We start from the raw sequence: 11,953 nt of genomic DNA on the forward strand, positions 1-11,953 counted from the left end.
TACCCAAGGATAAGCGGAAGAGCATGATTGATATGATGGAACTGGGATTTGGTTACACTTAATTTTTGCAAAACACAACTAAAACTATAACTGAAACTAATCAAAACTAAACTGAAATTAAGGATGTTCAGAAAATAAAAACTAGACTAAACTAGCGACTGATTGGTAAAAACTGATTACAACTGGTAAAAATTGAAAATCTGGAGTCGAAGCTAAATAAAAATAAAAACTAATGAAGATGGCAAAACGTTTAAAACCCTGGTGCAGAGATTGGCGAATCTGACCAGGAAATGTTATAAAATGGATTGTCGGAACAGCCAGCGTTAAAGTCACCTTTGACAGTCCAGACTAAGATGGCGTTGAACATCTTCAGGGCGGAAAAGGGTTGGTGTGACCAAGGTGTGGTTTGGCTTGTTGTATGTATATTTTGAGATCATATGGCTCTGGATGGACCAGTTACCAGGCCATGGAAGGAGGACAGACTCATTGACTGAGGAGAAGGAATTTTCTGGGATTGGAGATCCTCTGGGTGAGTGGTTGACTGAAAGCATGCATAAAATAAAACTTATCTGTTGTTATTGATTGGTAATAGATTGATAATTGGCCACATTTACAGCTGTATTGACTTGTTGTGGACGTAGTCGACTTCAGGTTTAAGCACTCTAATCAACAGGTTGAAAATAGTGACATTAAAGGAAGAGTATGCAGCGCCACCCTGTCAGACGCCAGTGACGGTGGAGCTCAGTGATGAATCAGGTGAGCTGCATTCATGGTTGACTCATAGCGGAGTTTCCCCTGCTGTGGTCAGTAAGGGGAGATCAGGGGGAAATAAGATTTAAAAGAGGCATTTATAAACGTTTATGTGTCAAGTGAAACGGGATAAAAGGGGGTGTTTTACTCTTATTTTGGCATCAGCTTTATTATTGCATCAGAATCATATAACTAGCATTGCATTAAACATTTATTGAAGTTTTTGACATTGTACTAACATTTGTGTTCCAGTGATTGTTATAACCGCAGGTTAATTTTCTATTTACAGGTGTCAGGATAATCATACGATCTTCTATTGCAGGTGTAACCATGATCATTTTCAGACATATTGCAGTTTGTTGCTCATTATAGAGTTGTGCTCAAGTTAATAAGGGTTAAAAGCTACAGTCAACGCGATGTTTGGCTGATCTATGGTGTGGAGTGACTTCGAGCATAGAGGGCCGCACGCGCTTACATAACATTGATATCATGTTATTCTTTGTGATTTTTATTCAATTATGTCTTTAAGCTAAGTTTTAAATAGTGGCAGTTAATTAAATGACATTCATTTAAGATTATATACTTGAGTCAGAGCATCATACGCAGATCAGCTTAACAATCTGGGAAACCTTGTAGCTGCCTAACCTTTTCTTTGAATGTTCTAGCTCCGTTGATTTGACACATTGGAATGTGTCAAAAAAAGGGGGGGGGGAAGTTGAGTTTTAACATCAAACAAGGATTATTTGAACATTTTTATAACTTCATTTGTGTCTTTAATAACTTAGGAATGGTAAAGCTTAAGCTAATAGCGGCCCGAGAAGTTTCCGGTCTTTTGTAGAGAATCAGTGAGAAGCATAAATCATTATTTCCATGTGTAAGCATCAATCATTGAAATGAACTGAATAGCGTTTAGAAGATTTGTTAATTTGTTTATCTTTTGTTAAAAAGAGTGGTTTCAATAAGTTTCAGACACACCTTGCAAATGTGCTTATGATGAGTTGGCACTCGGCCTTTTGAAGGTCATAAGCTTCGTTCGGCGTGATGGTCCGGACTGATAAAGTGTAGGAAATGCCTTGAGTGCAGAGGGCTAAATGCAAACACGCTTACACACACATAGGATATGATTAGAATAAGTCCCTGGGACATTCTGAATGTTTTAGACCAATTCTGAATCACTAGAAGGTCAGTAGATAACAACATTAGATTATTAGGGTTAGGAAGAGAGGTGTTTTGGTTTTCTGTCTCTTACAGAGAAAGGGACAGACACCAGACGAGGTCACAGATATGCGAGGATCCTCCGCAGCAGAGACAGACACAGTGACTGCCGAGACATCAACTGGGTCCAAGTGTCATGGCGTTTGGGCTCCAGCTAGTCACCACAAAAGGATGGATCCCATAAACACAGCAATAACCATGAAGGGGTTGGCGGAAATCCAGGAACACCAGACCAACGAAGTTCGAGAGGCTCTTGGGCAAAAAGGGGGACGCGTTCCTGATCTTTTTCTGGAGGATACACAGATCGTTGTTTGAAATCGGGGCAGAATAATCCCCTGATCTGTGCCACGACTGAAGGGTTGTCTAACCCCTGAGGTTGAAGAATGAAGAGCAGAGGATCACCCAACTGGAAGACACTGGTAGCTGCAGCAATAAAATAAAGGCTAAAAGCTCCTTGGACAGAGGTTCTAGTCTGAGTACGTCGGAAGGGTATAAGGTAGCACCAAAATAAAGCTGTGGGAGAACTGGGGAGTGTCATCTGTACCTGCTATTGTTGGAATAATAGTTTTTCTTGCATCTGAACTGCGCAAACACAGAGGTCATCTCACATATGGTTCGCCCCTCAGGGGGACAAAGGGCCTCAGGAGTGAGAAGAGATGAACCCGGCGACACTGGATTATAGGGTGTTGGTGAGCTCATTATTCTAACGAGCTCATCAGGGGGAATTGTTAGATTATAATATTATTTTATGCCATGTTATACCCCTAATTAAAGATTGTGAATTATTATGTAGTTTTAGTTTGCATCATTCTCCTGAATTAGAAGAAGATGATAACTATTGCATTTGTTAAACTGATTTGCATTACATTAGACTGCTGATTTATTGTGGATGAATGATATTGTTTTATGATGCATTATACTGCTGAGTTATAAGAAATACTGTTTGCAGAAAGTCATCACCTTATTGGTCTGATTAGAAGAGAACAGAACATACTGGAGTTTTCTGCCCCATCTCAGCAGGAGCAGATAAACGGGGAGCCAAGGTCGTAGCTTAGGCGCCGTGTGAGAGAAAGGATGTGAATGTTTAGGCTTTTATGATAAGGTGGAGGCACCAGAGGCTATAAGAGTTTGAGCAATGTGTAAAGGATACTGGCAAGTGGCTTTGGCACCAGAAGCGAGAGAGCTGACAGCCTTCAAAACTCCTTTTGGTATGTACCAATTTAAAGTCATGCCATTTGGGCTTCAAGGTGCACCAGCGACATTCCAACGATTAATGGACCATGTACTGAGAGATGTGTCAGCATTCTCTGCAGCATATCTGGATGACGTGGTGGTGAACAGCCAGTCCTGGGAAGAGCATGTCATTCACCTACAGAAGGTGCTACACTCCATCAGAATGGCTGGACTGACTATCAATCCCAAGAAGTGCTCCATAGCCAAGAGAGAAGTGGAGTACTTGGGCTTTGTAGTTGGCTCTGGGAAGATAAAGCCGCAGGTTGGAAAGATTGAAGCAATTCAGTCCTTCCCAGTTCCGACAACAAAAAGGAAGGTGAGAGGTTTTCTGGGTCTAGTAGGCTGGTACCGGAAATTCATACCTTCTTTTGCAGAGCGATCCACTGTACTGAATGACCTCACAAAAGGCTCAGCCCCCAACAAAGTGCGTTGGACAGAAGACTGTGAGCAAGCATTCAGAGACCTCAAGGAAGCAGTTTGCACACATCCAGTTCTACACAGTCCAGACTTCAACAAGCCATTCATCTTGCAAACTGATGTTTCAGGAGTTGGCCTTGGTGCTGTCCTTCAGCAAGAGGTGGATGGTGAAAGAAGGCCTGTGGTGTTTCTGAGTCGGAAACTACTCGACAGGAAGACGAGGTATTCGACGGTGGAGAAAGAGTACTTGGCCATGAAATGGGCTATTGAGGCCTTGAGGTATTATCTTCTGGGACGTCACTTCACTCTGGAGACTGATCATCGTCCCCTCCAGTGGTTGAACCGCAGGATGGTACTTGTCTTTGCAGCTTTATGACTTTACGGTCCAGTATAGGCCAGGGAAGTCAAATGTGGTTGCTGATTGTTTATCTAGGATGACAGAGGACTGAAGCACTTCGCGCTCAAGAGAGGGAGGAGGAAATGTAAGGAAGAGGACTCCCTTACTGTATTTTTTTTTTTTGTGCCTGTCCCGTTTGGCTCTTTTGCCATCAGAACTATTGTCTAAAGGCAAAGAAAGATGCCCAACGGATTTACTTTACCAAATTGACCATCCCAGCCTTGCCGTAATGGTCCATTTGATTCACCTTTTATTGTTCATTTCATTTTCACTTACTGAATACGGGACAGACTTGACTGTATTTATTTATATTATATGTATAGCACTTTAGAGCACACCTTTCACTTTATTAACAGCACCTTATCAAGCAATTTATGAGCATTGCACTTTAAGCATGGATTTGCACACAAGAAGTTTAAATATTTATTGACTATTTATTGGGAATTTTAAAATCAGTTGGTAGCCTTATTTCAGATCCTGCACAGCTGCTCCTCATCAAGGAATGTGGTGGTTGTCTGTCAGGAGAGAAGAATGGTGATTGAGATTGTGATTTAAGGTTTACCAGTAAGGAAAACTAATGCAAACGTGTGTGTGAAATCTAGGGATAAAAGTGGTGCAAATAAGTGTTTGTAAGTTAATGATTACTCACCTTTCTTGCCTGTGTCCTCTTCAAGGTGTTTGGGCAAATGTTTCCCCTGGGGTCCAGACACCATTTAAAGGTTCCGGGAGAGACCATTGGTAAAGAGAGTGTGGTGAATCTTTTTGTGCTTGGGTTTCTGGGTTTTTATAATATTGGGTTTGGTGTAACATTAAGTGTGAAATATTTATTAATATGTAAATGTGGAAATGTATTTATGTATTTATTTATTCTAATTAATATATTGTATACTGTGGTGGAAGGTTGGGATTTAAGAATTTACCTGAGAGTGGAATAATGGTTAAGTCTGTGACAGCTGAACATATTTAAGGCTGCCAGTTGTCATTAGAGGTGGATTTTTTGTGCTGTGAAGAAGCTCGACAAGTTAATTGTTGTAAGGAGAGCCATATAGCAAATAAATACTTTGTTCCACTACACTTGCCTTGGTCTGTCTCACTGTGTTTCCAGCCGCTAAGGGCCGCCCTGTTACAAGGACAAACAGCAGCACATGTTCTCTAAATGTTTGCAGTCATTTTTAAATGACGCTGATACTACATGAGACATTTTCCACATTTATTGTCTTTGAACAGAGAATAATAAAGCCATCAAACATACACAGGCTTCTGCAAATACAAACTTCTGTGGTGCATTTGATGACCTGCAGAGGAGAACAAGTCGGGCTTTTCAGCCCTAACACAACAAGAACAGCTGTGGAACCATTGGCCATTTGCCATAGTGTAGCTGAGTCAAAACAGCCCAAGTGCTGAGAGGGAAAACATGATGATTTATGTAAAGTCATAACTGGCTGCAGCAGCTGAGCTTTGACCTGTGAGCTGCAGCTTAAGCTTCTTTTATGGTTCAGTGTTTAATGTTTAAACTGTTTATGGCTGCACACACACCCACAGTCAGGTTGTATACATATTGAAATATTATATACAGTGTGGCAGCTGACCTTTGACCTTTGACCTGCGAGCTTCAGACTCATTGCTGGTGTGAGGTGTTTACTATTGAAGCTTGCAGACACACCCACATCCTCTAATTTGTTCTCAGGGTTGTTCAGTGTGTTGGAGTTGGAGCAGAAACCTGCTGCAGGTTAATTATTGATCAAACAATATCACACAAGGTGCAGCAGCTGACCTTTGACCTGCGAGCTTCAGACTCATTGCTGGTGTGAGGTGTTTAATACTATTGAAGCTTGCAGACACACCCACATCCTCTAATTTGTTCTCAGGGTTGTTCAGTGTGTCGGAGTTGGAGCAGAAACCTGCTGCAGGTTAATTATTGATCAAACAATATCACACAAGGTGCAGCAGCTGACCTTTGACCTTTGAGCTTCAGACTCTTTGCTGGTGTGAAGTGTTTAATGTGACTTCAGCCTGCAGACACAGAGGACTGATGAAGCAGAAGATTGTCTCTGTTTCTACACAGACCTGGTCCAGACAGCAGAGCTGCAGAGGGAAGACGTTCATGGGAAGAAGCTGAGTAAGTGCAACGTCCTCTTTGAATCCTGGATCAGGAAGTGAAGCCGGGGAATATTTGGTGTTTCAATAAGGTTTCTGTCTTTGACTCAGTCTGCTGTCACTTTGTTTCAGAGAGAAAAAGAGATTTCAGATTAACTGCATTATATGCTGAGTAACTAAATGCTGCTAGTCTGTGGTGTCACTCCCAGCAGCATCACGTCATTTCTTTACTCTGACCTTTAACATCAGTTAACTTAGCTAGCAGAGCAGCTAGCAGTTAGAGTATGAACTCTGTGTCAGCAGTCAGCTTGGTCCTGGTGGTCACCTGGTTTCATGTTTGCTGATGATCCAGATGTGTCCACATGATTATTTATTTCTGTAAATTGAAAGACTTTACAGATAAACAACAGCAGCCCTCTGGCTGGACTCTAACCTGTGAGTTTCCTGTGACTGAAACCACAAGCTGACATTTTCCTTCTGAAGCAGCTGAATGGATGTTTAAGTTTACCTGCATACATGGTGCAAATAAACCCGCTTTGGATGGTTTGGAGGCGGAGCCCAAAGCAGGACAGGATTCTAATGTGATTGGTCACTTTGATGAGGTGGCTGGAACTCAGGTGGTCGAGCAGGTCACCTGCTAACCAGAAGGTTGGTGGTTTAATGCCAGTCTGCATGGTGTCCTGGTGAATGTTCGACAGGAAACACTTAGACACATGGAAAAAGTGCTTGTGTGAACGTACAAGTTGTGTAAAGCTTGTGTTTGAAAAATAAAGTTTATTTCTTATTATTTATTTTATAATAAAGTTTTTTCCTGTGCAGCAGTGGAAATACTGACAACTATAGCTGGATTATTTATTTGAACTCTTTTAAACCAGAGGCTTCAGACGCAGGTTCTGCAGCCTTTAATGGTAATAGTCAAAGTGTGATCGGTGAATTGTGAGCAGCAGAAAGGAGGAAAGCACTAATGCTGGCACAAGGGGCCACAAGCCAGTGTACTCCAAGTGCCAGCCTGGGTAAATGGGGAGTGTTGCATTAGTAAGGGCCTTCTGAACTAAAGCTTTACCAAATAAAATGCGTGGATCATAATGAATAAGACTGTCATGCTACTGATGGCGGAAAGAAAAGGAAGAGGAGGAAGGAGGCATGTTAGGAGTAGGGATGGGTATCGTTTAGGTTTTATCCGATACCGGTGCCAAACCGGTACTTTTGAAACAGTGCCTGTGCTTAATCGGTGCTCGAATCAGTGATTAAAGAATGGAGAACACAAACTTTGTCCAAAAACCTCTCATGTTTTTATTTTTAGCAGTCTCTTTTTTTCTGCAAAATGATAACCAAGTTAGCCTTTTCTGTTGATACAAGATACCTCCTTTGGTTGGAACCGGTGCTTAAAGAATGGAGAACACAAACTTTGTCCTGAAACCGCTCATGTTTTGTTGTTTTTTTTGTAAAAAGATAACAATGTTAGCCTTTTGTGCAGCTATAGGGCATATATGGTATCACTCTATCAAACAAGAAGACAGCAGCATGTAACTACAACGGTGTTTGCTTGTTCACCTTACATTAATGTAATAACGTGGTTAGCCTACTCAACGTAAATTACACACAAACAACATTAAGCTACACACGCAGAGAAGAACGGCTGCTGCTGCCGTCATCATCCTCATCATTTCTGCTCCTCTGGCAGGGCTAGGGGCCAGGACTCTCCTCTTCAGGTTCTTGGGGGATGTTGCTAACTCCGTGTCCGATAACAGGCACCACACCCGCAGTAGTTGTGCTCGGTGTGAGGTCTTGCAGGAAGCTATCAAATACGGTGCATTTCTCGGCTTTAAAAAAAAAACACTATGCGTCGCCGGGTGTTTCATGGTAAACAGACTGATTCTTATATAGCGCTTTTCTACTCTCCCAGAGTACTCAACATGCCACATTCACCCAATCACACCAGCACTTTATCTGTACTCAGTGCTTTCTAAGTACATTCACACTCCGAATGTGGAGAGCAAGTTGGGGTTAGTATCTTGCCCAAGGATACTTGGCACGAGGAGCCTGGGATCGAACCATCAGCCTTCCGACCAGTAGGTGACCAGCTCTACCTCCTGAGCTACAGCCTCCCTGTTTCACCAGATTCGAGGTGTTACCTCCTTTGCACAGTATCAGCTTAAAGCACTTGTTGCAGGCTGCTGAGTTTGCATCTTTTGCTGTGAAGTACAGCCAGACTTTGACCGCTTAGCCTTGGGCATTTTTAATCTGTCGCTCTGCTCTAAAAGAACATACGTACCGGGGCCCGCCTACTATCCTTGGAAAGGTAAAATGATTGGCTAGAATCCAAAGTGTATGACATCTCAGGAAAAAAAGCACCAAAATGTGCACTGCTTTTCAGTCTGGTTACTACTTTATGTCAGACCCGGTGCCATAATGACATCAGATACCGGTGCCCATCCGCAGTTAGGAGGCAATGGTAGAGAAGGAAAGACAGGAGATGGTAAATGGCCTGCATTTGTATAGCGCTTTTCTAGTCCATAGGACCCCAAAGCGCTTTACACTACATTCAGTCATCCACCCATTCACACACACATTCACACACTGGCGATAGCAAGCTACATTGTAGCCACAGCTGCCCTGGGGCGCACTGACAGAGGCGAGGCTGCCGGACACAGGCGCCACCGGGCCCTCTGACCCGTAATACAATGATCCAGGAGGAAACTTGAAAAAGCAGGAAAAATGTGACACGAAATGCATACTACCACAATGCATTGTTATTGCATCTCAGTTTCTCACCATCACTGATAATCTGACGTCTGCTGGACCTCAGGAATCGTCTCCATCACCTCTCTGTGAGGAGCAGAGAGCACTCGTGCTGCACATCCCACCTGTGTGCTGTGTTTACGTGAACCTGAGAGCACAGCTGTAGTGGTGACAGTGAATGTAGCGTTGGTGTTGGACACACTGACAGTGTTGTACTGTGAGAAGCTGAGGTCTTGTTGTGAGAGTGTTACAGTGGGAGCAGGTCGACCAGTGGCTGAACAGGAAACAACCCACTCTTCAGCAGAGTTTGACTCTCTGACATCAACAACAGGTTCATGCAGCTCTGTGAAGGATCAGGAGATATTGCAAGGAATATGTTGTTGAAAGGAAATCAGTTTCTAGCACATTTAAACACATTAATGCAAAAGTTCTTACCATAGACTTGGAAGCAGGTTCTACCAGTGAAGGAGCCTTCAGGATAAGTGTTAAACAGACAGTGATAGCATCCTTCATCCTGCTCCGTCACATTCCTGATGACTATGGAGCAGTTCTGTAGTCCAGTGTATTTAAACTTGACTTTATCGTTAAAGCCATCATTCACTCTCTGACCATAGTACTTGCTGTAGGTGGCAACATTTGTCTCCACATCACGTGAGATTTTCTGCCATGTGACCTGAAGGACGTCTTCAGTGTCCAAGAGCTGACAGCTGGATTCAGCATCTTCTCCCACTGCAGCCAGCACAGTCTGCTGTGTTTGGACCACTGCTGTTAGAGCTGCATGGAGAATAACATGAGTTAGAGATGTGGAACTGAGAGGTATTGATGGGAAGGATTAAACAATAATTCGGGTCATGGAGTAGTCTGTGTTTTAGGCTCAAACAAATTGACATATGGGTACCACTTAAATGTGATGTAGACTATAAATATAAACCTGACACTCATTGTTTCATACTGTATGTTTCAGGGACATTTTCTTTCATCTATAAAAAAAAAGTAAGACAATTCAGTTAGCTACCAACTAAACAAAGAAAGTCAGATAGATGTACAGATCGAGTCTATATTGGTTCTGTTGGTCCATGACCAATTCTGGAGGTCTGTACTGCATTTGAACTTTTTCAACAATTTGGAGGTCCAACCATGATTTAAGCTGGACATCAATATGGCGTTCAACATTAGAACCTTGGACTTGATGTATATTTGTTGGACATCATGTAGATATCTATGACAAGTGCAGGGAATTTAAAGGTTTAATTGAGGTCATATTTTTTATTTACAAAATATCAATATTGGGGTTACAAAACAATCCCTTCAGTGGACCAAAAATGAATTATAAAACCCATCACTTCAACATAACCAATACCAGGACTGGTATTGACTGGTAACTCGTGCTACTGTAGAAATTCCCATTGATTTTCTACATTTTCCCAGAGGCCTCCCCTTCTGTGGATTACTAGTATGTCATTTATTAATTTGTGCCTCAATTATTTCAGATCAGTTATTTCACTGGGGAAGCCCTATATTGCCCACTTCCTAATTTCAGCACAGTTTGATCTTTCTCTTTAGCATGTATGTAACTTTGGCTTGTTGAGATTTTGGCATTACTTCTGTCATAAACATTCTCTCTCAGACATAACTGACTAAGATTTCTGTGGTTACCCAGAACATTTTAATAGACTTTTTGTAATCAATCAGGTCTTCAACCCCTTCTTTTTAAAATAGTGTATAAACCGTATGTATGTGTGAAAGACTGTTAATGTTTTGATAAATTGTTTATTTTAGAACAATTGGTGAGTGTGTTTAGCCACTTCACACTACTACACTTTGCTCTAAACTACATTCCTTCTCTGAACAGTATATATGTGAATGGACTGACGGATCTTTTCATTTCAAATGTTAAATAATTGTCAGTAAACTACTTATGACCTGAACTCCGTCTCTGTCTAATGGAAATGAGTGCCTTCTTGTTTTTAACTACATTGGGGTTGTGAAACGTCTTTTACATTGTAGGCCACATACAACCCAATTTTTGTTAATTTACCAACCATATATACATAACACACAAACATGTGGTTTATCTATTGCTTTCATCGTAATATGAATAGGCATGGGGCAACCTTTAACAAAACAGTCTAAAGCTGTTTTCACACAGCTCTCAAAACAGTCTCATTAATCTGAATGATGAACAACTCATGACACAGAAAGTTGATTTTGTTCTTTTTTATTAGGCTGAGTGTTCAGTGGGAGAAACGTTTTGTCACTCATTCAAACAAAATCTAAACTCTTCAGTAATTGTATCTCCCTCTAATTCTGTCTAAAGACAATCTCTTTGTCACTTCAGAGAAAAGTTCTCACATTTTAGGATCAATTTTTAATTATTACGAGTGAAGGTTCTTGTTTTCTTTTTTTTTCTCTTGTCACAATAAATAACTTTAAAAAACAAAAACAACAATACGGAATAAAACTTACCTTTTGAAAAGGCCATAAAAAGAAAAAACAAACACAGAATCCCACAGTCTGACATGGTGCACGTCTCTGTGTCCCCACTGGCTATTGTACCACGTATTGAAACAACGTCGTACAATAGCCAAATTATTGAAAACTCAAATGTCCCCGAAGGAAGGAAGAATCTCCCTTCCTTGTGGGACATTCCAAGGTATGTTAGAATGATCAACTGTACCAAGTAAAGTACAAAAACTTCCCAGTGCAGAGTTTCATCAGTGTTTTAATCAGCAAACTCAATCATTTTTTTCTGCATTTTGAAAATTCAGTAAAGCTGTAGGTGTCAACATTTGTCTCCACATCTTGTAAGATTTTCTGTCATGTGACCTGAAGGATGTATTTAGTCTCCGAGAGCTGACAGCTGAATTCAGCATCTTCTCCCACTGCAGCCAGCACAGTCTGCTGTGCTTGTATCACTGTTGTTAGAGCTGCACAAACAAAATAAGAGGCTTTCATAGTCCGTGTTTTATGTTTCATTTTAAAAAAAAAAACAACAACTACATAACAGAATTCACTGAGGTACATACTGAACTTACAGGACAGAAACAAAGTACCAATCCTATTGCAGTAGTATATCTCCAGTAACAATACCAGCATTGGTAT

At 41.4% G+C, this 11,953-nt stretch overlaps 1 protein-coding gene across 1 annotated transcript; it reads right to left on the reverse strand.

The window, feature by feature from the left end:
* Positions 1–8,855: 8,855 nt before the first annotated feature.
* Positions 8,856–11,372, reverse strand: LOC146676628 (OX-2 membrane glycoprotein-like). Its single transcript, XM_085402180.1, has 3 exons — positions 11,318–11,372; positions 9,287–9,625; positions 8,856–9,194 (listed from the first exon to the last, which is right to left on the reverse strand). The coding sequence occupies exons 1-3, from the start codon at positions 11,370–11,372 to the stop codon at positions 8,887–8,889; spliced, it is 702 nt and encodes a 233-aa protein (XP_085258306.1). The 3' UTR covers positions 8,856–8,886.
* Between the last annotated feature and the right edge of the window lie 581 nt (positions 11,373–11,953).

The sequence above is a fragment of the Rhamphochromis longiceps genome, linkage group LG3, assembly GCF_057381845.1.
Source record: "Rhamphochromis longiceps isolate RC_006_pf linkage group LG3, R_longiceps_female_GT1.1, whole genome shotgun sequence".
NCBI lineage: Eukaryota > Metazoa > Chordata > Actinopteri > Cichliformes > Cichlidae > Rhamphochromis > Rhamphochromis longiceps.